A 23,774-nucleotide genomic window follows, 5' to 3' on the forward strand; every position below is an offset into this window, starting at 1 on the left:
GTCTCCCTCTTTCAAAGAAACACAGGGAATGATCATGAAGTAAGGATCCTATCATTTTTCTAAAAAAAAAAAATCCTGTTTGAAAAAGATCTGAAAAATATTCACACGTCAACAACAGAGAGACACATGTTAAGGTTTACTATGGTGGTCTTGGCTCTCCCTGGCAACTACATCAGTTCCACAGCTGTGCCCAGCTTTGCAGCTATTGTTTCCTGAACGTGAAACAGATAACACCTGCCTTATCTGTAGTGCTGTCTGCCTTTGTATCATGTTTCTGGCTTTGTGGGGTTTTTTTCACGAGGCCTCCTTTTCCCCCAACAGTGGTGCGGTTGTGAAGGTGAGGGACAAGCATCGGCATCCAGAGTGCTTCGTGTGTGCTGACTGTAACCTCAACCTCAAACAAAAGGGCTACTTCTTCGTGGAGGGGGAGCTGTACTGCGAAACCCACGCACGGGCCCGCATGAGGCCCCCAGAGGGCTACGACACAGTCACTCTTTATCCCAAAGCTTAAGTCTCCGGCAGATGGAACATGCACTCACCCAGGCGCACCCTCACAGGCAGACGTTAACGGCTTGGGGCAGAAGTAGAGCAAAGGGCTGACTCCAAATCTAGAACCAAGCTTTTAGACACTTATCTCATTGTATCCTCAGGAGAAGGAATGGGCGGCAGATGCCTGCTCTAACAGAAACATACATTCAACTGTATTTCTCTTTGGGGCTAGCAATAACTTAATGAAATTTAGAGCAATAATTTTTATGTCACACTCTATATTTTACATTTATAATATGACCGTCAAACATGTAAACGTCAAGATTTTAGGGGGAGTCTAATTGCCCTTCCTTAACCAGTTGATTTTGCAATTGCAGTACTTACGACAAATGACAATCTTGTATTCTAAGACAGCCCTGCAGGTGTCTGTTATCTGTTTTAACTATAATAGTGCATGTCAGGGAGAAATTCCCTAGATCTCTCTAGTTTCATATTCAAACAGTTATACTACTGGATGCAGCATACATAATAAATACATAAAACATTTTTAAAATACCTAACGAAGTGGCACTCAATGAATTCAGATAAAATCAACATTCCAATGAGAGGGCCCAGTCATATCTCGTCGTGTACACTAACAACTCAGGTATTTTAAGAAAAATGTGGCTTCTTTAGTTTTCATAACTCATTCACTCTTCTGAGCCCACAATTTCTGCTGATAGGAGGGGAAATTTTAAATGTGCTAGTTAAAGGTGATGCAGTCTCTTTCAGATTAAAACAGTTTCTGCTGCTTTGAAATAGTCTCTTTCATTTTAAATGTCTCTTTCAGATAAGTATTCAAAGTCAAGGTTCAGACTCTATCAAGGCTAGTTCTTTATTCTCAAGGCTGACCACCACCACCTTCTCCTTCCCAAGACGGCACCTCCAAGAGGAGACATTTAGGGGACGCCCCTGAGGAAGGGAGGGGCTGCTGGTCTCCTGGGGTCCTGCTTGTATTCTCTGCTGAAACCCATGATTCCACGTGTGCTCCGTTTTCTCAACATAGTTGGGACCAGGCAACAAGCCCACCTCTACCACCACGTCCAAAAGTCTCAGCTCAGCCTTCCCTGGATTCTTGGATCCTTTGCATCTCAGACATGAACCCCATCTGGCCCCTGGCTCTGATTTGTCACCTTGCCTCTCACTATGGTGGCTCCACGGCAATGCCCCCTTACTTGCATGTCTTACCTACTTCCCATGCACCCCACTGGGAACCCAGGGGAGCTTATGAAACTGTCCTCTCCAAGTACAAACATGGGAACCAGCAGGCTGGGGAGGTGGGGACTGTCTCAAGCCCTCAGTCTCACCACTGTGTCACAAAGTCATCTCTACCCTACTGGAGCAAGGATTCTCCTATTGTCCCAAATGGAAAATAGAGCCTGGGTTGTACTGCTCTGGGGTTCTCCCAAACTTAATTATTTCTGACCCTGACCTGTCTGAGGTTTTGAACCAGTGAGAGGAGCCAGAACACCTGCCTGGCCCCTATGGGCATTTGAGATCGAAACTGGAACCCCTGGGCTTCCCTGGTTGCGCAGTGGTTGAGAGTCCGCCTGCCGATGCAGGGGACACGGGTTCGTGCCCCGGTCCGGGAAGATCCCACATGCCACGGAGCGGCTGGGCCCGTGAGCCAAAACAAAAAAAAACAAAAAAACTGGAACCCCTGAACCAAAACACAAATTCACTCACAGAGCTATTCCAATAAAATAGAAAATTCTGCAATCAAAGAAATGAATGTATTCAAATACATTACTTTTTTTGTTCAGATGTTATTTTAAAATATTTTTTCTGGTAAGGATATAATCTTAAAAATTTGCAAGCTAGAGGGCAAATGCATGGTAACTGACCTAGGAAACCTGAGAAAGTTAAAATCCAAAGCAGCAACCGAGAAAACTGAAAACCAACCCAATTTACTCTCCAGCACTGGAAACAGCCTGGGAATTGACAGCACCAGGCATTTCTGGACTAGGGGATAAAGGCAGAGTTATGATAAGGAGGATCACATACAAGCTGTTTGAAAAGCACTTAATCCCCACTGTGCCCCCTCTCTGCCCCTCCCCCTCACACACCCAAGGCACTTGTCAGTGGAAGTCTGCCTGGTGTTATCTGGAGAAGGTCAAACAGCATCTCTGGAGTCAGGAAGTGCCGCTGAAGGTATGTGTACCACACTAAAAAGAAGTTAAATAAGAATGAAAGACTCATGAGAAGGAAAGTGTAGATTAGATATTATATTGTACATTAGTGTACACTTGATGTTGGATATCAGACAATATTTCCCTTAAAATTATATTTTACACATTTTATATGTAGTAGAGTACATAATGAACTTCTTAAGTTCAGATGTTCAATAATGAGAAAAGGAAGTAGTACAGTTTGAAAAAAAGTAGTAGTATAGTTCTAATCTGAAATTCAGGGAAGATAGGGCTTAAAGCTGATAATTCAGTCTCTGTGACTAAGGCTTGTGAAGCATACTCTAAAACTGCGTGTTCATTATTTTTATTCTTTTGACGATTAAATCTAGAAATTTAAACATATAGAGGAATTTATGACAGAATTAATCAATAGAAATGAATGCAATATAAAAATCGTTTTAAAATATGTAACGTACAGGGTGAAAATAGCAATGTTGTTAAAATGGAAAGGAGTTAAAACTTTGTTTAAAAAGCAAACAAATAACAGTATTTCCCCCATATTAGCATTTTGTCCTTCAAAAATGAATTCACACCAGGTCTTATATAGGAATTCATGCCATGAACAAAGGATGCCAACTAGTTTTTATTTAGCTCTCAGCATACCACGTCTTCTTAGAAAGCAGAGTAGTCACTGTTTTTATATTTATAAGCTTATTAAAGCTAGCAATGAGCAATGAAATGATCCATGACAGAACTGGGCATCTGTAAACTTTGCACTCATGATTAACTAAACTGCTGTTTTTTCAGAGTAAATGCAGAATAGAATTGCTACACTCTCTACCAATAGGACGACTGTTTGAGTGAAAAACAGTTCTAGTTATCACATACACTTGCACCTGTGTAAGCAAAGGTAAAGCTAATGGCTAATGTGACATGCAAACAGTTTAGATTATCTCTACATAAGCTAATCTAAAGTTTGTCCATCACAGGAATATCCCAAGATAGGCAGAATGGAGCTTTGGGGTTCTTCTCCTAACAACTTGAGTTGCAAAAGTTTGTCAAGTTGTCCTTTGAACAGATTTATTTCAGTCCTGGGAAACTACTACTTACAACCATTATTCTGTATTATCCTGTTATCATGGCCTAATGTTTCTTTTTAAATGCTGTGCCATCTGAAACTTAAGCATAAAAAAAAGAAAATTGGAGACAGATTGAGGGTATTCAGATAATTGAAGTAAATAAACCATTTACCTGATCTACATGACTATTTCAAGATAATCGTCTTAAGCTTCTATTCATGTTGTAGAGTACTCAATAAATATTTAGTTGAGCACCTACCAAGTAAGAGATGTTGAATACTAGGCACAACAACAAAATGGATTTTTGAATGCGTTGGCTATATTTACAAATTGACATTTTCAAGCTAATTAGAATGCTTCATGCAATTAAGTTTAAAACAAAGCACCTAGAAGAAGTGGGTGCTTTATCATAATTTCTTTCTTTCAAATTCTGTAGTACTATTATTCATCACTGCTCACATCAGAAGAACATAAAATGAGATATTAACATTATCTTCTGAATTACCTCAAAAGTTTGTCCAAGTATGCAGAGAATGTCTAACAACATGTTTTCCTACCTCTAAGAATAAGGCATGTCAGCACACCTCAACTTATGAAAAACCCAAAGCACAATTCCATTAACCAAAGAATAATACAAGAGCTGCTCTTAAAACCTAATTGCTACCCCTATCATAAATATTAAGCATATAGATTTAAAATTAAGATATAAAATGCCAAATATTTGTTTGAGTTGAAAATTACTCCATTCATTTATTTATTCAACTATTCATCTGGCGAAGGAGTACATACAAGTCATTATTTCTGTACCAAGAGCAAAATTATGTTGTGAGTTTCAGAACTACCTCTCATGAGACCAAATTCCCATTCCATCTCCTTTTCTGAAGTAGGGGGGGGGGGTTGAAAAACACAGGTGTGTGAATTACTCATCACGTGTATAAATGCCAAAGTGCACATATATCTGTGGTTCACTAAAACACCAGGCTCATGCTACCAACGTCACATGCAAGAGCCTGCGTTGTGTACCATTATGCCACACACAGCTGCACATGCTGCCTTGCCTGCCCCTTCACACATCTGGGCTCCAGATGCTGCTGTCCAAGTTCCCAAAGCTCCCAACCATGACCCTTCCAGAACACTGCTTCATGCTGCAAACCTTCTCATTCCTCCTCATGAATACTGTCCTTGATCCCAATCCTCAGATTAATGCTTGCTCTGCCAGCCAATGGAAAAGGCTAATTCCTGCTAACAAGTACTAATAATTTTCTACTGCCCCTTTTATGTCTAATACTTGTGTTTTGTTCTGGAGACAGCCCTTTAATCTAAAGGAATGCCTTCAAGGGTAGGAATTCTAGATATAGAAAAAAAAGTTAGAAAGAGAACCTGAGGAATAGAGTGATGGGCATGATCTGGACCAAGAAGAAGACAGAGGGACTAACAGTCTCTTGGACCTTGGGAAGGTTTGGCCGATCTGTAGAGGTGATCTAGAGTTTTCCTCCCTCTGACCAAGGCCAAAGCAATGGGGAATGCAGTTTCTCTGAAACAAGGCACTCAGGTCAGATAAGTGCTGCGTTTGTGAATCTCACTGAGGGTGCACAGGTGTTTACTGGTTTGAGTAAATTTAGCACTGGGGGTCTCGTAGCCTCTTCCAGACTGAAGAGTCTTCAACTCAGTTTGCACGATTCTGTGAATATACTACATATCGTAGAATCACACTTCAAATGAGTGAATGATGTGGTATGTGAATTATATCTCAACAATGCTGTTATTTTTTAAAAGAACACTATTAACATAAATATGTATTTGTCACTAATCTGTTAGATAGAGTCCTAAGGCTAGAAATGCACAGGAGCAAAAGAAACAACATGGGTAGGAATGTTCGTTCTTATTTAGATGCTTCATTTTCCTCTTGCGGAAAATGCTTGATCATTGTTGATACAATAGCAATAGCCAGCACTTACATCGCTCTTACTATGTACCAAGCAGGGTCCTAAGTGCTTTAACGATACTAATTCATCCAATCTTAACAGCAGCCCTGTGAGGTGGGTCCTCTTTTTCTTCCCATTTTACAGTTGAGGAAACTGAAACACAAAGAGGTTATCCAAGGTTTCTCCTGTAGTAAATGACAGAGCCAGAATTTGACCACAGGTGGCCTGGCTTCCAAATCCATGCTCTAGACCACCTCACATTATCTCTGCACAAGAGATTTAGTAGCTTTTAGTTTAAGATGATTATAAGGCTTTCATGGGACAACAAAGCCCTCAGTAAGCTTTGTAAAAATTATCACCTAGATTCCATTTCAGTATAACTTACTCCAGGTATTAGAGCTTGGTGGTTACAAAAATGAGCTTTGGACACGGGCAGAGCCGAGTTGAAACCAAGCTCTACAATCTCCTAGCTGTAAGGTATAGGGAAATCATGAAATCTCTCCAGACCTCAGTTTCATCAACCATAAAATGAGGACAATAATCCCTACTTTACAGGTTTGTGATACGGATTAAATCAAGATAATTCGTATCAAAAGATCTAACAAATTTCCTAGCAAGTAATACGTAAGTAAGCACCTAACGATTATTATGTATACTTTTCACTGTTTAATCCTAGATTCAAAATGGTGGCTTTATTCCTTCTAATTGTTCTTTGGTGTTGGAAATCCGGGTCCAATTACAATGAGCACAACTGTGTCCAATTGGAAGAGTCACAGAACTAGATTCCTATCCTTGGTGATCCCAGAAGAACTGACATTTCACACTAAGACAGATCAGGTTCAGGAAGTCCACTGGAACTTTTCTTCATTTGAGGAGGACAATTTTAAAAGCCTGAGCTCACAAGCAACCTGTCCCCACCAAAGATTCACTGGCAATATTCTACATTATAATCTTATAGCTAGAAAGAAAACTAAGGTCCCTCAATTGCCTACATCTATTTTATTTAGTATATATATTTTTAATTGAATGCTTAACAAAATTCTTGACATAATATTGGTCACATTCAAATGTAATTATTTCCTTACAACTTTGCCAACTAAGTATTTTATAGATGAGGAAAAGTTTCAGAGAGTTTAACTTCGGTACAGGACCAAACAAGTAAGGGAAAAAACAGCATTTAACCTCACTAATATTCTCCAGTAGTAAGTCATATGGCTTGGAAATCTTTAAACCTAAAAGTCCTAGACATTGTTATAATTCTCTATTGTATTATTTTATTTACATCGACGTTTACTTACTGTCTGCGTTTGTTCTCTTTATAAGAAAAATCATTTCTTCCATGAGTGCTAGGAAAAGGTAGTGTGGAATAATAAAAATATTAAGTAATGATATGATTAAGTAAGGCATAAGTAAAAAGACTGTCATGAAAATAGCTCTGGATAAAGACTGGACTCACTGGGCTTCGACTTCTTTTCTGCAGAATGAGGGAAACGGACTGGATGACCCCTGAGACTTCTACCAGCTCAAAAAGTCACTGATGTGTTCTTGACATTGTCTTTATTGGTGTTAACTGGCTAGACATTCAATTTAGTGAAGGCATGCTGTCAATGTGACCAGGCTCTTGGTTCAATTTAGAAGTTTCATTCTGTTCCATGGTCACGGATACCACCTCTGACTCGTGTCATAGCTCACAGTTGAAATCAAGCAAGGAATATGAATTTATCATTGCAAATTCATTAGCTCCATTGGAAGCACACATTCTAGGTATCTATATATAGCAAGGGAAACGAACTCCTATTATTAATGTGTGATCAAGTGACCTGAGTTAGTGCAGCTCCTTCGGTATCTAAAAAGCATAAAGCAGCTTAGCATTAGGAAGAAGAAGGTCACATACTGCGAGCTGAATTGAAGTCTACAAGAAGCTACAGAGACTCCTACAGCTATATTTATTCAAACCAATAAGCACCTACGTAGCCTCGATAAGCTTCACAAACAGCACTTATCTGTACTTCCCCATCGCTTCTGCCTTGGTCAGAGGGAGGAAAGCTCTATATTATCATCTCTATAGAACGGCCAAACCTTCCCATGTTCAAAGAGGCTGTTCGTCCCTCTTTCTTCTTGGTCCAACTCATCTCCATCACTCTATTCCTCAAGTTCTCTTTCCAACTTATTTTTCCCACTCAGTGTTTCTGTGTCACTGACTCTTCTCAGCCTGCAAGCATGCTCAAGTACTCTACACCAGCCCGGAAATCTCTCTTTCCCTAACATCTATTCCTTCTCAAGCTCCCTTGATGTTCCTCTGCCTACCCCTGAGCACACCAAACTTCATACAGGTAGATGGACTCCACCTTCTTAGTATCCCCACTACAGTATATCATATTAATAAGTCCCCTTAAGGCTGCAGCCAACTTCCTAAGAGCCAAAGCTTGTGGTTATTCTTAGTGAGTTGTGGGGTTCATTCTCTTATATAGATGAAATCAGGTTAAAATTAACTCTAAAAGAAACTTAAAGCTGCTGTGGCACAAAGCCTTTAAGCTGTTGAAGGCCCACTACCCATCCAAGAGTCCTAAGTCACCAGCACACAGGTCTGACCAAAGCACCAGCCTTATGACAACTGCCCAAATTTGTTATGTTTTAGGAGTGGTTTGGTCACTTTTTCACACTACTATAGATCTCAGCTATGATTAATGATAGCCTTGTGATCTCAGGTTTTAAAAAAGATCTCCTGAAGCTGAAAAACCCAGAAGTATTTTAGTCTGGTCATCAATTGCTAAGAATAGATTTGACTACCTTGTTTTTGTTCAAGCTCTTGAATTTGTTCCAGATTCTTGAATCTGCAGCTGTTAGTCAACAGGTGAAAATGGATTCTCTAAGAAGAGCTACTCTTTGAAGACTCTGAAATATTGTGACTCACAGTTTTTTTAAAAAAGATTGGCAGTACAGATTTTAATTCCAACCTTTCGCAATGAACTTCACAATAAAAAAAAAAATCAGATTTTTTTCAGGGCAGTTGCTGGACTGACTGACACGTGTGACCAGAGAAAGCATACCCCATGACAGAAAATGCTCCACTGTCTATCTGATATGAGGTCGAATGAAATAGAAACAATCTCACCACACTGAGAAAGTAGTGCAGGTGATGTGTGACACCGTATCAGGAAACAGGAACTCTTAGTTTCTAGCATTAATATTTATACCTCCTTTATACTTTTGGAAAATTTAGATGAAATGTTGTCCTATCTCATAAAATTATAACTTGTTATGGGGGACAAAACATCAAAATAAACTGATTTGGGCAAAACCAGGGTTTCAGAATCAGGAAGTCTAGCACTGACCAGTTAAGAGAGTTTTTGAAAAGTTCCTAAACCTCCCCATGTTTCAGTTTTCCCCACACAAATCTGGAAAATAACTTTTTTCCATAAAATTCCACAATTCTCAACACCATTAAGTAAAAGCAAGAATATGTCACCAAAAACTTAATTTGGGGGTTGGTGGGGGAGGATAATTACATTAGGGAGGGAAAAAATTGAACATCCACCAGAGTTAAGTGTTCTAATTCTCAACTTTGTTTACCGATTTCAAATGGAATAATGAACCCATCCAGTGTCACAGGAGCAGGAACAATGATAGGTAGGGCCAGGCAAGTGTAATGCAAATTTTTGCCAGATTCTTCTGAATATCACTGAGCCTTCATTTCTGTGTACTGAAAACCTGAGTGCTATAGAAAACACTGGGCACTCAACAGAGAATCTCAGAGACCCAGGGTTCTCCGGGTCTCACTCAGGAGAATAGGGTTTTCCCCACTTCCGCAGTCTAAAGGAAATTTCACTATACTATTCCTTTTATCTAATTCTCATCTATATGCTGGGTAAGCAAATAATCACTTTACCTGACTTTAGCAACTTGGCAATGAGGAACTTTAGGTTCAAGATTAGTAGAATATAAGCACACAAAAGAAAAACACATTGTAAAATATATTAAAATATATAGCTGGTATGGAAAATCACATTCTTTACAATAAATGATGGGTCAATTGGATAGGCATATAAAAACTGGATACTGACACCTACCTCATACTCTCTATAAAAATCAATTCCAGATGAATAGCGAGTCCAAAAATGAAAGGTAAAACAATCAAGCTTTTAGAAAAAAAAAAAAAGCATGGAAGAATCATCTCATGACCTTGCAAAAGCAGGCTTTGGGTGTCCCATCCCAAGGTGGGAAAAGGAAGCATCCGCATGGTTGGGAACACTGGCATCAGTGGTCAGAGCTCAAGCAGGTGGGGAGGGTGGCCGTGCATGGGACTGGGTGGTGCATGGTGTCAGAGGCAGGGAGGCCGTGAGGGTCGTCTCCACAGAGAGGAGGTCCAGCCTACAGTGACAGAGCCCAAAGGGGTGAGGAGTGTGTCTAGGTGGAGAGGGAGCCCAGCATAGGGTTCAGGGTCTCAGTGGAGTTGGGAAGGGGCGATACAGAGTACTGGAACCTAAGTGGGATAACGAGGGCATCCACGTGGGGGTGATGGTGAAAGACCGGCATGAGAGCGCATATAAGTAAATATATAAGGGATAATGGAAGTCAACTTTCTCATCTGGAAAGGGAGAAAACTAGAAAGAGCACTGTGATGTTGCATTGGAACTGGAGGCATTGTGAACTCAGGGTTCTCAATATAGATAAATAAACGTGGATGCGAATGTGCACGTGTGCTTGTGTATATGTACATACATACCCAGGCAGACATTCCCTTGCTCTATCTACTAAGATGGCCTGGGAGCAGCTACACCTAGATAGCAACTTAGCACTCACATCCTGGCTTCTAAATACCATTCTCCTCTAAAAGAAACCAAGTCTCCTCAGAGAAATGGCTGATTTCAGGGCTAGGGCAGGGAAAATTCAGGATAAGCCTGAAACATCTGAGTGCGCCAAGCAAATTAAAAAGTGCTCTAGTAATGAAGGAGATGTGTCAAAAGTATGCAGAGGCCAGCTGGAGACACTCGCACTGACCCAATTAGGGAAATTTAAGCAACAATATAAATCATGTCAGCAACAGAAGATAATCCATTCTAACCCACTGAATAAAACAGGCAACTCTGGGTCCATGAGACTCTGAGTAAAGAGACCTGTCATGACAACTACATGTAAAGCAAGATGTTGGACTGGATCCCTTTGCTGTAAAGGACATTATTGGAAGAACTGGTCAAACTTTAGTGGGGTCTGAGGATTAGATGGCAGTAATGTATCAATGCTAATTTCCAGACTTTAATGGCTGTATTGTACTCATGTTGGAGTGTCCTTACAAGATACACATCAAAGTATTCGGAAGTGACGGGACAACATGTCAACAACTCACTCTTAATGGCTCAGGAGAAAATGAAATATGTACCAGACTATACTTCCAACCTTATTATAAGTTGGTGATCTCATTTCAAAATTTAAAACATAGTGGAGACCAAAAGGGCAAAAACACTGGAGGAACTGAAAGGTATCTCAAGTCCAGTTTTACAATTGAATTAAAGATCTATTCTTTAAAAATGCATAGACCTAAAAAACATATTTGCTGAAAAAGAGCAAGCTGCAGAATAAAACGTAAACTATGATACCATTTATGAAAAACTTTAAAACAAACAAGGGCAATCATCTCTATTACTCATTATAATTAGTATAAAAATATAAGAATGAACTGTAAAATTGTACCCTAAATTCATGACAATGGTTTCTTATGGGAGGAGTGTAGGGAAGAAGGAACAGAAAAGGAAGTGGTGGGGAGTTCCATCCTATATGATTCTTATTTTTCTAAATAAAAATCAAATATGCCAGTATAATTATAACTGTTAATTCTGGGAGATGGAAGCAAAGGGTTAATTATAGCCTTCTTTGCATATTCCATCATTTTAAAATTTCTCAAAAAATAATTTAATAAATAAAACTTAATGAGGACTTTACATTTTATAGGCCATATAAATGTGCATTGACTGAGAAACATAAAATTTTTTATTTTTTGAATTTTGGCAAGTTCATCACAAAGTGGATGCACAATACAAATTAGACAACACAAACTATCTCTTTAAAATATATACGTGTTCTGGTATTTGAGCTAAAGTAGTTGAATCTTTTTCAACTGAAGTGTCAATTTTTTTTTTTTTTTTTTTTTTTTTTTGGCGGTACGCGGGCCTCTCACTGTTGTGGCCTCTCCCATTGTGGAGCACAGGATCCGGATGCACAGGCCCAGCAGCCATGGCTCACAGGCCTAGCCGCTCCGCAGCATGTGGGATCCTCCCGGACCGGGGCACGAACCCGTGTCCCCTGCATCAGCAGGCGGACTCTCAACCACTGTGCCACTAGGGAAGCCCAATTGAAGTGTCAATTTTTAAAAAATAAGGACGAATCACAGGAAAAAATGTCAGCACTCTTAATGGAATCTCACCTGAGACTCTGGGGTCTAGAGGTGCCATCACTGGCAGCCTCCTATGTAACTACTGAACCTACTGTAGTAGGACCCTTTACAGCAATCCTGGCCTGTTGTGGAGATAAGTAAACTCATGCTCAGAGACGGCAAGTCACCGAGTCACTATTACCTGCAAAGTTCAGAAATGGAGGGAGTTTCAAGCAGGCTGTGATTGGTGACAACGGTTTTAAGTGGCCATGAGTAATCAGAAAAGACTTCCCTCGACATACATTCACAAATGCAATGAACACCCCCAAAATGATGTGTCCACCATCCACCCGTATTCTGGGGTTTCATGTTCTCTTCTTACACTTCCAGGTTCTCTCTCACCAAAGAACAGGGTCTCCATGTGCAATTGTTGATGTGAGGCCCTAACATGGGGCCTTTTCTGAGGGGATGCCATTCATGTCATAGACACTGTAATTACTAAAGACATTTTTAAAATTTATTGTTTGTTGGCTCCAAAGATGGGCTTTTTATATATTAATTACAATAATTTTCTGACAAATAAATTATTCCTATCCTGAGAATACACATATGTGATTTAGTTTACTAAAGAGAAATGAGTTTGATAATCAAATGATCTTGTTGACCTAACATCTAAAATCAACTGATCTTCTAAGTAAAGAACTGCTTCCCTAACTGATGAACTGATTGGGAAATATCTTAAAATTAGAGTAGGTTCTCTATTGAAATTAGCACACTGGCTAAGTTTGAGTTTTTGATATTATAGCTCTTATCATCTGCTTTTTATATTCTGTGCTAAATGGTGTGGCTAAATCCTCTAATTTAAATCCACAAGTAACTTCTCTGTATACATTTGCCATCATAATCCACAAATATTACATGGCCAAATTAGTTATTATAGAATATTACATACGTTAATTATCAGGTTATTACATATTAAAATATAATGTTACATAAAATAGAATATTTTATAGTAATTTCTTATTTGTTATGGAAATTTCATTAGTATGGAAGTTAACTTACTAAAATGTAATGCTTTTTTATCTACATTCTCCCTTCAAAATACTGCATTTATTCAGAATAGCAATTTAACAGACACATTGATGAAAACTTTCGTAGCTCTTCGGAAAAAATTAACTTTGTCAATATCAATCATCAATGGAGAACCTAAGTTCTCAAAATTACAATTTGTTGAAATTGTCTACAACACCACAAGACTGTCGAATCTTCTAGAGACCATTTCTATAGGCTAAGAAACAAGAAATTACAGCAAGTAAACATTGAACCTCTGATAAAGAATTTCATTTCCATGAAAGCAAGCCACATAATTATTATATAATAAGTTATGTCATCATGACTTTAAATTCTTTATTGTGACTTAAAATTTGAATTTTCAATTATTTTATATTCTATCACCTGTAACGGCTGTTATCACAAAATAATAATATACGCTCATTTAAAACTTTTACTTAAAGAGCTCCATTTCCTGATGGGCACAGGGATTGACTGCGGCCACGCCAACCAGTCCTCAGTTGAACAAGCCCCAGCTTCCAACTCAACATTCATCTTTTGCAAGCGGTTTGCCCAGGTGCACAGGAAATGAGCATGCTCTACAGATGAAGACCGGCGCCTCTGCTACAGCTGTAATGTGTACATTTCCATACACGGTTATTGAAAGTTCATTATCGGAAACAGGGGTCTTCTTTTAACCACAGCAAACAGACGTCCTTTCACAATAATGGTCTAGGACCGTTCAAATCCCCAAACGCTGAAACTAATTCGACCGATGGGTTGAAACAAGAGGAATAGAACAGAATAAAACAATGAAATGGCGATCAGAAAGGGGGGGGGAAGGGAAGTTCCTAGGTGTCTGCGTGTCTCCACACATTCCCCTTTCTCCACACAGCTTGGGTCCAACAGGTGCTGTGTTAAATCAGAGTCTGATCGAGATCAAGTTCTGGGTCAGCAGGGGAGCGGCGGGGGTGGGGCGTGGGGGGTTGATACACCCTAGTGAGACTGTCGCTGGGCCTGGGAGGCACAGCAAAGGTAGCACGCAGCTGTCGCGGGCGCCGCTCCGGCTGGGCGGACGTACTGCACCCCGGCCCCCAGCGCGCACCTTCCTCCTCCCCACCCCCACCCTCGCGCGCGCCCCACTGCCGCTCGCTGTGTCCCGGCCACCCCGTTACCAAGCAACGAGCTGCCCAGGCGGGAAGCAACCGAGCCTAGTGACTGGGAGAGGGGAAGGCGGTTGGAAAGGGAGCTTGAGCAGCAGAAATGAGCCCGGGTAAGAGCCGGGTCGGGGGCTGCCCTGGGAGGGGGCTACCCGGGAATTGGACGCGTGGTGGGGAGCGCCGCCTCCCCCCGCCCCGGCTCCTTCCCCCGCGGGGCGGGTCCCGTCTGGAGTGTGGATCTCCTAGACGAGCCGCACGCCTCCGCCCTCCCCAGGAGGAAAGCACCGCCTGCGTCCCCGCGCCTGCCCTGCTTCCAGCCTTGGAGCAGCACGGCCCGCCGCCGCGGCGTGGCCCCAGCGCGCCCTCCCGTGGCCGCTCTACGCGCCCGCGTCCCGAATCCCCACGCCTCGCCTCCTTTCTCCCAGCAAAACCAAAAGCCGCGTACTGTTGTGTTACAGAAAAGCGTACTGACGAAGAGGAGGGGGTTGACTGCGTTCTCCTTTCAGCACCCAAGATCCTAAATTCCTCTGAGGGGGTAAAGGAAAATGGTGGCAGTGAAACAGGTAAAACCTCCCAGGCCAAGGCTCCGACGGCAGTGATGTTTCTGCCTTTTACTATAGGCAACCAGTACGTTACCTAAGTCCACCGGCCCAACTGGTGTGCTTCCGGTAACTACTCGTAAGATACTAATAATAACTAACACGGGACATTTACTTTGTGCTAGATGTTGTTCTGAGCACTTAAATATGTCAACTCATTTAATCCTCACAACAACCCTATGAAGTAGGTACTACCATTCTCCGCATATTACAAGTGAGGAAACTGAGGCACAGAGAGGTTAACTAACTCCCCAAGGTCACACAGGCAGCAACTGACAGAGCCAGTATTCAGCGGGGTAGCTCCAGCGTCCAGGCCTTAACCTCCATGCTACACTGTACTGCTTCTCTGAATACCAGATAAGAATTGCTGATTTTCTGGACAGTCACTAAAAAGGTACCTATTTTTTTTCCAAAAGAAATACTTTTATAGTAAATATTTGTAGACTACAGGATACTGTATAGGGAGGATGTTTGAAGTCATTAAAAAGCTGCAGTTTTCAAGTTCCATATAAACCAGGAATAAGATGTGCGGAGGATCTGAGAACACTGAAGCTGGAGTCTCGCTTCCTTGAGAGAAGCTGAAGGAGGCTACACAGCTCTCAGAGGGGCCTGGTGTTCATGTGAGACACCAGGGAAGGAGAGAGCGCCGTGGGTGGAAGCCAGTATCTAAACTGAGGGGCCACAGTGGGATCCTATGGTTGCCCATAAGCCACGCGGGACACGTGGGCAATCCAGACGCAGAGGTGCTGCGACAAGTGAGGAGCCCGAGACCTGAGGTCAGGCTGGGGTTTGTCCACCTCCATAAACCGGGGACCTTCACAACGGCCTTGTCAAGGGCTCTAAAAAAAAAGGCTGGAACAGCCACAGCCGGCAGACAAAAGACACAAGACAATTGGATGCCCAGAGCACCAGGATAAGCCACACCTCAGTAGAGGCTGCAGGGCCGTGCACTGACCTGCCCCCTCTCTGCTCTTCTGCGCCCCGCCCGCCTGCATGAGGCCAGGCAGGCATCCCTGGGCAACAGGAGGGGCGACGGGAAGCCCTGAGTGGGGCAGAAAGCCCTCACAGAGAGTCTAGACACGGAGACAGCTCCATACCAAGAGAGAGTGTTTAAGGTCAGAAGAGACTGAGGGAGCTTCATGTGGCAAGACCGTGTGTTCTCTAATGTGAGTGAGATGGAAGGCTCTGGAGAAAAATGCCAGCGTTCACAGAAAATGAAATTACATACAAAATAGCACATATGCTTGTGTGAGAGTTAAGTCTTTCTTGCTAGAGCGTGGCGGGTATAAGGGCAGGGACTCAATGGGTGAGACATATTCTAAGTTAGGCGCCACCAAGGATGGCAGGGACTTCCTGCTTACAGCTCAAGGCCAAACTAGGACGTGTGACCTTGTGCCCTCCCCACTTTCTGTTCTCTTAGCTACACGTCATGGTCACCAAGTGATCCATTCGCTGGGTACTGACCAACAGAACACTAACATGATTTGCATAAATAATGCCGAATTACAAGGTCGTATATATTTCTCAGGTCTCTGATTTTAAAAGAACAAGGAGTTAGTATATGGCGTGAAGTATATATATGGAGTGTCAGAGGTGGGTGGAGAGTGTGCAATTTTATTTCAAATAGGATGGTAGGAGACCTCACTTAGCAGATGACATCTGAGCAAAGACCTGAAGGAGGTAAAGGAGTAGTCAGTGCAGATTTCCAGGGAAAGAACATTCCAGGCAGAGAGAACAGCAGCTGCAAAGGTCCCTAGGTGGGAGGATGCGTGGCATGTTTGAGGATCAGCTGGTGACGGGAGCAGAATAAGCATGGAGGAGGATAGGAGAAGGGTTCAGAGAGGATACTGGGCTTTGTAATTCCATGTAAGGATGTGCGGTTTTGTTCTGAGCAAAATGGGAGGCACTGGAGAATTTGAGCAGTCATCCCTCCCTTCCATCTCTATTAGAAATTTTAAATTTACCAAATCATCATCATATTGATAACACCCTTGCTGCTACAGTAAGAGAGTAAATTTTCCTTGAGCATTTACTGTGTGCCATGCACTGTGTAAGGCTTTACCTACAAACGAGACACTGATCCCTCACAGTGAGCGTGTGGCAAAGCCAGGATTCAAGCTCAGGCAGCCTGGCTCCATAGCTCCCATAACAAAGCCTCGTGCAGATATGCACACTCCCCTGCTCTGTGCCTTACTATTCTCCATAGGATTCACTCCCATCTTACACACAGTATCCTTTGTTCCCCTCACATGGGCAGAGATTTTGCATATTTTGCTCACTGTAGGATCCCCAGCACCTTGGACAGTACTTGATACATAGCAGGTGCTTAAAAATAGTTGTTAGATGAATGAATGAAGGCTTGGGTAGAACAGCTCACAAGGCTTCAATAAAACAGTTACTTCTAGGAGTGAGTGTGAATTGTCACGGCAAAACTCAGTATTTGAACCTGAGGATTAAAAGGCGTTGACTACAGAGTGTCTAACATCCTATATAGAATTGTTACCACGTTGCATTTTTAAAACTCATTTGTTCTCCCTGCTCTGTTAGCTACAAGTATGCCCTTAAAACTTTCTCTATACATTGAATATGACATAATCTTCTGCAGACTTCAGAATAAATTCCTTATATCTTTACCTTAATGACCTCAAAAGTCATCCTGCTGATAACTATCTTGTTTTTAAATTTTGACACTTAAATATGAAACAGCTAGAGAACTTAAGGTGAATATAATCTGAATAATATTTCTTGCAATCTGAATAGAGTATAAGCTTCTTCAGGGCTGGCACCATATCCTCTACTTAGTCTAAATACTTCCCAATATAGTACGTTTAGCAAGGACTTAATAAATGGTGACCTGTGACTGTGTTCCCTCTCCTGTGCTTCACTGATAATTTCCCTTCCAATTCTAGAATCACATAATCCTATGTGTTTCTTTAAGTACTGATGAATTTTAAAATTATCTTCCCTTTGGGAATAAGTAGTAGCCAATGTCTCTGAAACTCATAAGAAAAACAAAAAGTTATTTTCGTAGCTTTTAAAAATAGATGAATCCAACTCTCTGCCTACTCTATCTTCACTGAATCATATGAACTTTGCTGGAGAAAAACACTCACTTCTGAGTCATACCATGGATCTCAATGCTATTTGGAAAAGTTACTTTATTTCCCCAGTAAATGCTTTTGCAAGCCCTGTCCAAGACAACTATTCCACTCTTCTGGTTTCCTCAAATCTCCAACACCTCTCACCGCTACCTCCCAACGTGTAACATGACCTCAAACTATATGAAAAAAATAGAAGCAATCAGACCCCAAATCCCTAAGCTTCAACCTTAAACTCTGCTAACCTACCGCCTATGTTCCGTATTCTCTGCTGCCCCCCACTTCAGTGGAAGGACTGTCCCTGCTCAACCACAGGTCATTTCCTCCAGATCATACCTCTCCTGTAATTCTCAATACTCAACTTTGGCGATCAGCCTTCCTCATTCTCCAGAATTATTCTTCTCCTTCATTTCCACTATATGATTCCCGCAGTAAGCAGGCATATTAGACTCGCTCATGGTTAAAAAAAAGTTCTTCTTAACCTTCACATCTCTTCCAAAAACCCCTATCCCCACCAGCACCTTATCCCCTGCCACAGTAAATCCAGAAAGCGTTGCCCACGAACCTTCACGTTCCATCTCCCCTCGAGCCACTTCATCTGGGGTTCTGAGCTGCTCACTGCACAGAAAGTGCCCCTGTCTAGGCCAGCAGCAGGGTCCATATTTCCCAATACAGTGCTCATAGCCACTCCCCTGACCCAGAGCCTGACTATCCAACTGCCTGTTGACATCTCCACTTTGACGTCCAACGGAAAACTTTAACAGACCTAAACGAGTTTTCCCTAAAATATGTTCCTCCCCCACTCTTTTCCATTTCAGTAAATGGCATCATCATTCGTCCACCTGCTCTCACTAAAAACCAGGAGTCACCTTTCCTTCCTCGACACTGGCCATATCTAATCCTCCAGCAATGCTTCATGTCAAAAACGTATTTTGAATCCACCTATTTTTCTCCATTTCCCGCACTGCCATTCTAGTCCAAGGTACCTTTGTCTCTCCCTTGGATTATTCCAATAGTCCTGCAACTGCTACCTTCTAATCCATTATCATGCAGGAGAGTGTCCTATAATGTTTTTAGTCAAATCAAATCATTCTCGTGATCGAAACCCCCCAAAGCTTCTCATTTCTCTTAAAATAAAAGCCAAACCCCTCAGGATGGCCTGCCAGATTCTCTCTAACCTCACCCCCATCTCCCCCTGAACTCTTAGCACACTGTGCTCCCATCTGATCAGGAAGCTGCATCCACATGGGCTTTCTTTCTGTTCCAAACACAGGTAACACGTGCTCTGCTTCAGGACCTTGCGGTTTCCTCCGCTCTGAATCTCTTCCTACAGATGTCCACACGGCTGGCCCCTTCTTATCACGTAGGAGTCTTGGCTGAAGCCACAAAATACCAGATAGGCCTTTTCTAACCGCCCTCCCCAATGCTGTCCTCACCCCCCCTCACTGTCACAGTAGCCTATTTTCTTTGTGTTATTTATCACTATTTGGAAGTATCTTGTTTATATCTTTGTTTGCTTTTTTTCTGTTTACTTTTTTTAGAAGGTAGGCATAGTGAGAACAGGAGCTCCGGCTGATTTATTCATTGCTGTGTCAATAGTAACTACAGTGGGGCACACCACGTAGTAGACACTCAAAATCTGAACGTGTGATATTATTGAAGGAACGAACCACTTGAACATGAAACAGTATTTAAGGCCAAATCATGAACTTATCAAAATTATTCTAGACTTTCAGGTAGAGACTTTAGAGCCAAAGAAGACCCCAGACCTTCCTCCCCCACTACAAAAGGACATGAACAAACACCAGCAAAAGCTTCACCAGCAGTACCTGGAGAAGGAAGGGGGCACCCCCTCAGGACATAAAATTGGAGAGTGGAGGCCAAAGACAAAAACAGATGATTCTGGCAAGGCTATCTATAGCATGGCTCGTAACTCCCTCTGACTTTCAGAGGTGATAAAGAAAGCCAGAATCCTGAAGATAACTCATTAATGCACCCCTGCCCAGCCCCCACACATGGTCCATCCCTGCCCTGTGATGAAGGCGGGATTCTTCAACTGGCCAAATGGCTCCAGGCTCTGAACCACAGCAGCTCTCTCAGGGATGAGGGCCACGTTGGGACTGGGTGGAAGGAAGTACACTTTGCAACCAGATTCTGTAACATCTGGCAGACTGCCATTCCAAAAGAGATGCACTGACTTCTTTAAAAACCTTCTCTTACAGCAGAAATTGTCAGCCTGGGGCAAATTCTAACATAACTCTCATTTCATTCAGGACATGTTTTTTAATTTTTTCAATAAAAATTTACAAAGCAAGTAGCCTAACATTTGGGGAAAAAAAGTAATGTATGTCAGGAAATGTGCAAACGTTATATAGTCTCTCCCCTACTGCAGAACTAAAATCTATTTTCTAGGAAGGAACACATGGATCCTTATAGCACTTTGCTTAACAGCATAACAAAAATTATGTTCTATTAATCCAAACTGTTTTCCATGTTAAGGAAGAAAAACATCACGTGGCTGTTGCATAGGTACTGAGACCTATGTACGACTTTGCCAAGGGTCTCCCTTAACATAAGAATTGTTAATTTTTTTACCAAAAAATATGGTTTATATCCCAGAAACAAACAAAGATATCTGAGTTCCTGAGAGTTCTCAGTTTGGTGTTACAAGTTAAGGGTTTATTATAAAAGTAAAACCACTATTACAACCTTAAGTAGGTGCAGTATTGTAAGTCAGATGAGAATTATCTCTTAAACTCACTATGCAGCTAGCATCGGGTTTTTCTTAATGTGAACATCAATCGTCTCATCATCTCTTTGCCTCACCATCCAGGAAAGCTAGGAGACTGCTTTCCATTAACATTGTTTAAAAATAACACTTAAGGATTAAATCACATCGTTTTTCAATTTTACTTTTTAGAATACGGCTGCATAACAGAATCAGAAAATCAAATACAACCACACTCAGCACTGAAAGTGAGTATATTTCATTTTCTCAGAAAATCTGTGTAAAGTCTGATCTTTCTCAGAATACTTCCTAAATATATACGGGTTTTTCACAAAAGTCTTCATCAAAATGCACTGGAGAGTGGGCAAGAATGATGAAGAATGCGGGTCACCTGACCCTCACATGATCCTTGTAATAGGCAACTTCAGGGGATTTTTTTTTTTTTAATTGTAACAAAATGTATGTTCACCTAAAAATGTTCAATTTCATACCTTGTGTAATTTTGTTATAGGCCCTTCAGCATCAGCTGGAATCATTTCAGGCTCTCCGAATACAGACTTTGCAGAATGTTAGCATGGTATGTTTCTTCTAATTTACATAGAAAATATCCAAACTTAGAGCACTGTCACACACTTCTAAACTGATGATCACTATAGCCAACTGATGAGTTGGTATTGAATGTAATAAAGCCACAACCTATTCTAGACACGAAATTGGCAGGAAACTATATTCTGTTATACTTGCATTTGGATATGAGCCCAAAGAAATAACACTCACTGATTTTTTTTTAAAACATATGTTTAAAGTGCTACCTATATATAGTCTACAAATAGGGACTCTCATTATAAGTGATAATAAAATCTAAGTCAAACTGACTAAGGGAAAAGTGTACTTTATTAGCTCTAGTAATGCAAACCCTCTGAATAGTTCACTTGGGGATGGCTTCATCCATACGGTCAGGACTCACGTCGTCAGGGAACCAGCCTCACTCCTTATCTTGGTTCTGCTTTTGACAGTAATGTATTCTCAGACTCCATGTGGTAGCAAAAGGGTTGCTAGAAGTTCTGGCCCTTATCCTTCCAGATTCCAGTTAGACAGAGATGAGACCGTGCTTTTCTCTCTTAACAGTGTGTACTGAGTTCTTGGCCTGATTCTGACAGCCCCACATGCAGTGCTTGAAGCAATCACTGTTCAGAGGGAGGCAACGCTCTGACTGGTTAGCTCTGGGTCACATGCCCACCCCTTGGAGCTGGAGGAGGGATCTGTATCACCAAAGGCACATGGACTTTATCCAGAAGTAAGGGGTAGTGTTAACAGAAGGACAGGGCATGGATCCTGGGGGTACATAACACAACGCATAGTTGCCAAAGACCCAACATAAACTTCATCCTGATATTCCTGAAGCAACTGCAGGGAAATGGGACGAGAAGATAAAATCCTCCTGAGGCTGACGGAATAGATTCCATTCTGATGACAGAGGTCAAAGACCTCTGATTTATTCAACAATGTAAAAATCAAACATCTAAAATTATTTTAATTCATAAGATTTTATTGTTTTCCTAAATTAAGTCTTTCTGATTTTATAATCATGTAGTAAAGACATCCTTTTCTTAAAGATTCCTTCAATGATAGAGATTACAATAAATTAAATTTAATTTTTAATTTATATGATGGAAAAGAATATGCATAGGAAATGTAAAGGTATCTTTCAAGTATAATATCTATCATCCTTGTGCATTCATAACTTTATAAGTGTGAAATCAAAGCCTGACATTCTTAATTTCTCTTTTAAAGGTGCAGTCTGAAATCAGTGAAATACTGAACAAAAATATTATTGAAGTAGAAAACCCACAATTTAGCTCAGAAAAAAATCTAGTATTCAGCACACGCAATGAAAAAGCTTTGGTATGTGTTTCAGTACAAAATCATTCCTACATTTAGGTACTTCAGAAATGTTACTGCAACCAGTTTACCTTCACCTTTACATTCTCCCCTTCTTCACAGGGCGACTGGATTGTCAAAGATGAAAATAAGGAAACTCCTGTCCTGAAAACCCTAAAAGATGTTCGTTTACCTCTGTACTTCTGCAATTTTCTTGTTTCTCTTAGGAGAGCGTGTGAGGGGCATTTGACTTAATCCATATACCTAAAGATTCCCAAGTAAACTGAAATACACGGCAGTTTTTCTGTCCACTTTGAGTTTTTCTACTTTTAGGACTGACTTACACCTAGAGTGAGTTCTCTAAAACAGGTCCAAACTAGAGTCACTGTGTCTATACTTATTAGAACTTCACACTTTCTCTGTGAAGAGTCACAACCCTAGACCCATTTGAAATGAGGAAGACAAGCTAAGGTTGACAAATAGCCCAGAAGTAGAAATTTTCATTTTCCTTAAACTTCCCTTTGAACTATTGCTTCTCTCTTCCCCACCTATCTATGATGGTCTCTAGAAATGCCGAATTTATATTTCTGGAATTGAGGGGTTGGCCCTTCTATCTCACCCCCTAAGGAAGTAAGTGCAATTTCTAAGCAAATTGTGAAGACCAGAGTTACAGATCTCAAAATAACGGTAGATTTTCTGGAGAAAATGAATCATACTTGTCAGCCTCTTTGCTGCAGAAATGGATAAAATGTTCATTCTGGTTGTAGTAAAAGCAATTCCTCCACAAAATATTATCTTAATTTGTTGGTCATGTAGCAAATGATAGTACATTTATAGTGTGATTTTTATTGTTACTAGCCTGTAGAGAATCAAGAAGAAACCCTTTCTATGGAGAAAATTCAGCCTTTTGAGGATCCTAGGACTCTTCATTCCGTAGAAGAAATATTCAGTAGTGACAGTGTTAACAGGCTCTCTCAAGGTATAAATATCCCATGCCAGATACATTTCAAGGACATATTAACTTCGACAGATAATTCAGCTTCAGAAAATTCTGACTTGAAGAATTATAATAACCTTTATAATTTCCTACCTAATGTACCTCAAAACGGGATGTCTCAAGCTGATATGGTAATTCTGGATAAGTCCAGAGTTACTGTGCCTTACCTCAAGCATGGATTTTGTGAAAATTTAGATGATATCTGCCATTCTATCAAACAAATGAAGGAA

General features: G+C 41.1%; 2 protein-coding genes across 4 annotated transcripts in view; both read left to right on the forward strand.

The window, feature by feature from the left end:
* PDLIM3 (PDZ and LIM domain 3) overlaps positions 1 to 1,287 on the forward strand; it is a 30,324-nt gene extending 29,037 nt beyond the window's left edge. For all 3 annotated transcript variants that reach the window (XM_033409228.2, XM_033409230.2, XM_049704219.1), the window contains one exon: positions 322 to 1,287. In XM_033409228.2, coding sequence (XP_033265119.1) covers positions 322 to 511 — 190 coding nt within the window. In that variant the 3' untranslated portion in view covers positions 512 to 1,287. The remainder of the gene's footprint in view (positions 1 to 321) is intronic.
* Positions 1,288 to 14,221: 12,934 nt separating this feature from the next.
* On the forward strand, positions 14,222 to 22,953 carry CCDC110 (coiled-coil domain containing 110). The gene is made up of 5 exons (XM_049704289.1): positions 14,222 to 14,354; positions 20,859 to 20,914; positions 21,178 to 21,243; positions 22,461 to 22,571; positions 22,671 to 22,953. Exons 1-5 carry the CDS (start codon positions 14,345 to 14,347, stop codon positions 22,800 to 22,802), a joined length of 375 nt encoding a protein of 124 aa, XP_049560246.1. The 5' UTR covers positions 14,222 to 14,344; the 3' UTR covers positions 22,803 to 22,953.
* The last annotated feature ends 821 nt before the right edge of the window (positions 22,954 to 23,774 follow it).

This window comes from Orcinus orca, chromosome 21 (genome assembly GCF_937001465.1).
Source record: "Orcinus orca chromosome 21, mOrcOrc1.1, whole genome shotgun sequence".
Lineage (NCBI taxonomy): Eukaryota > Metazoa > Chordata > Mammalia > Artiodactyla > Delphinidae > Orcinus > Orcinus orca.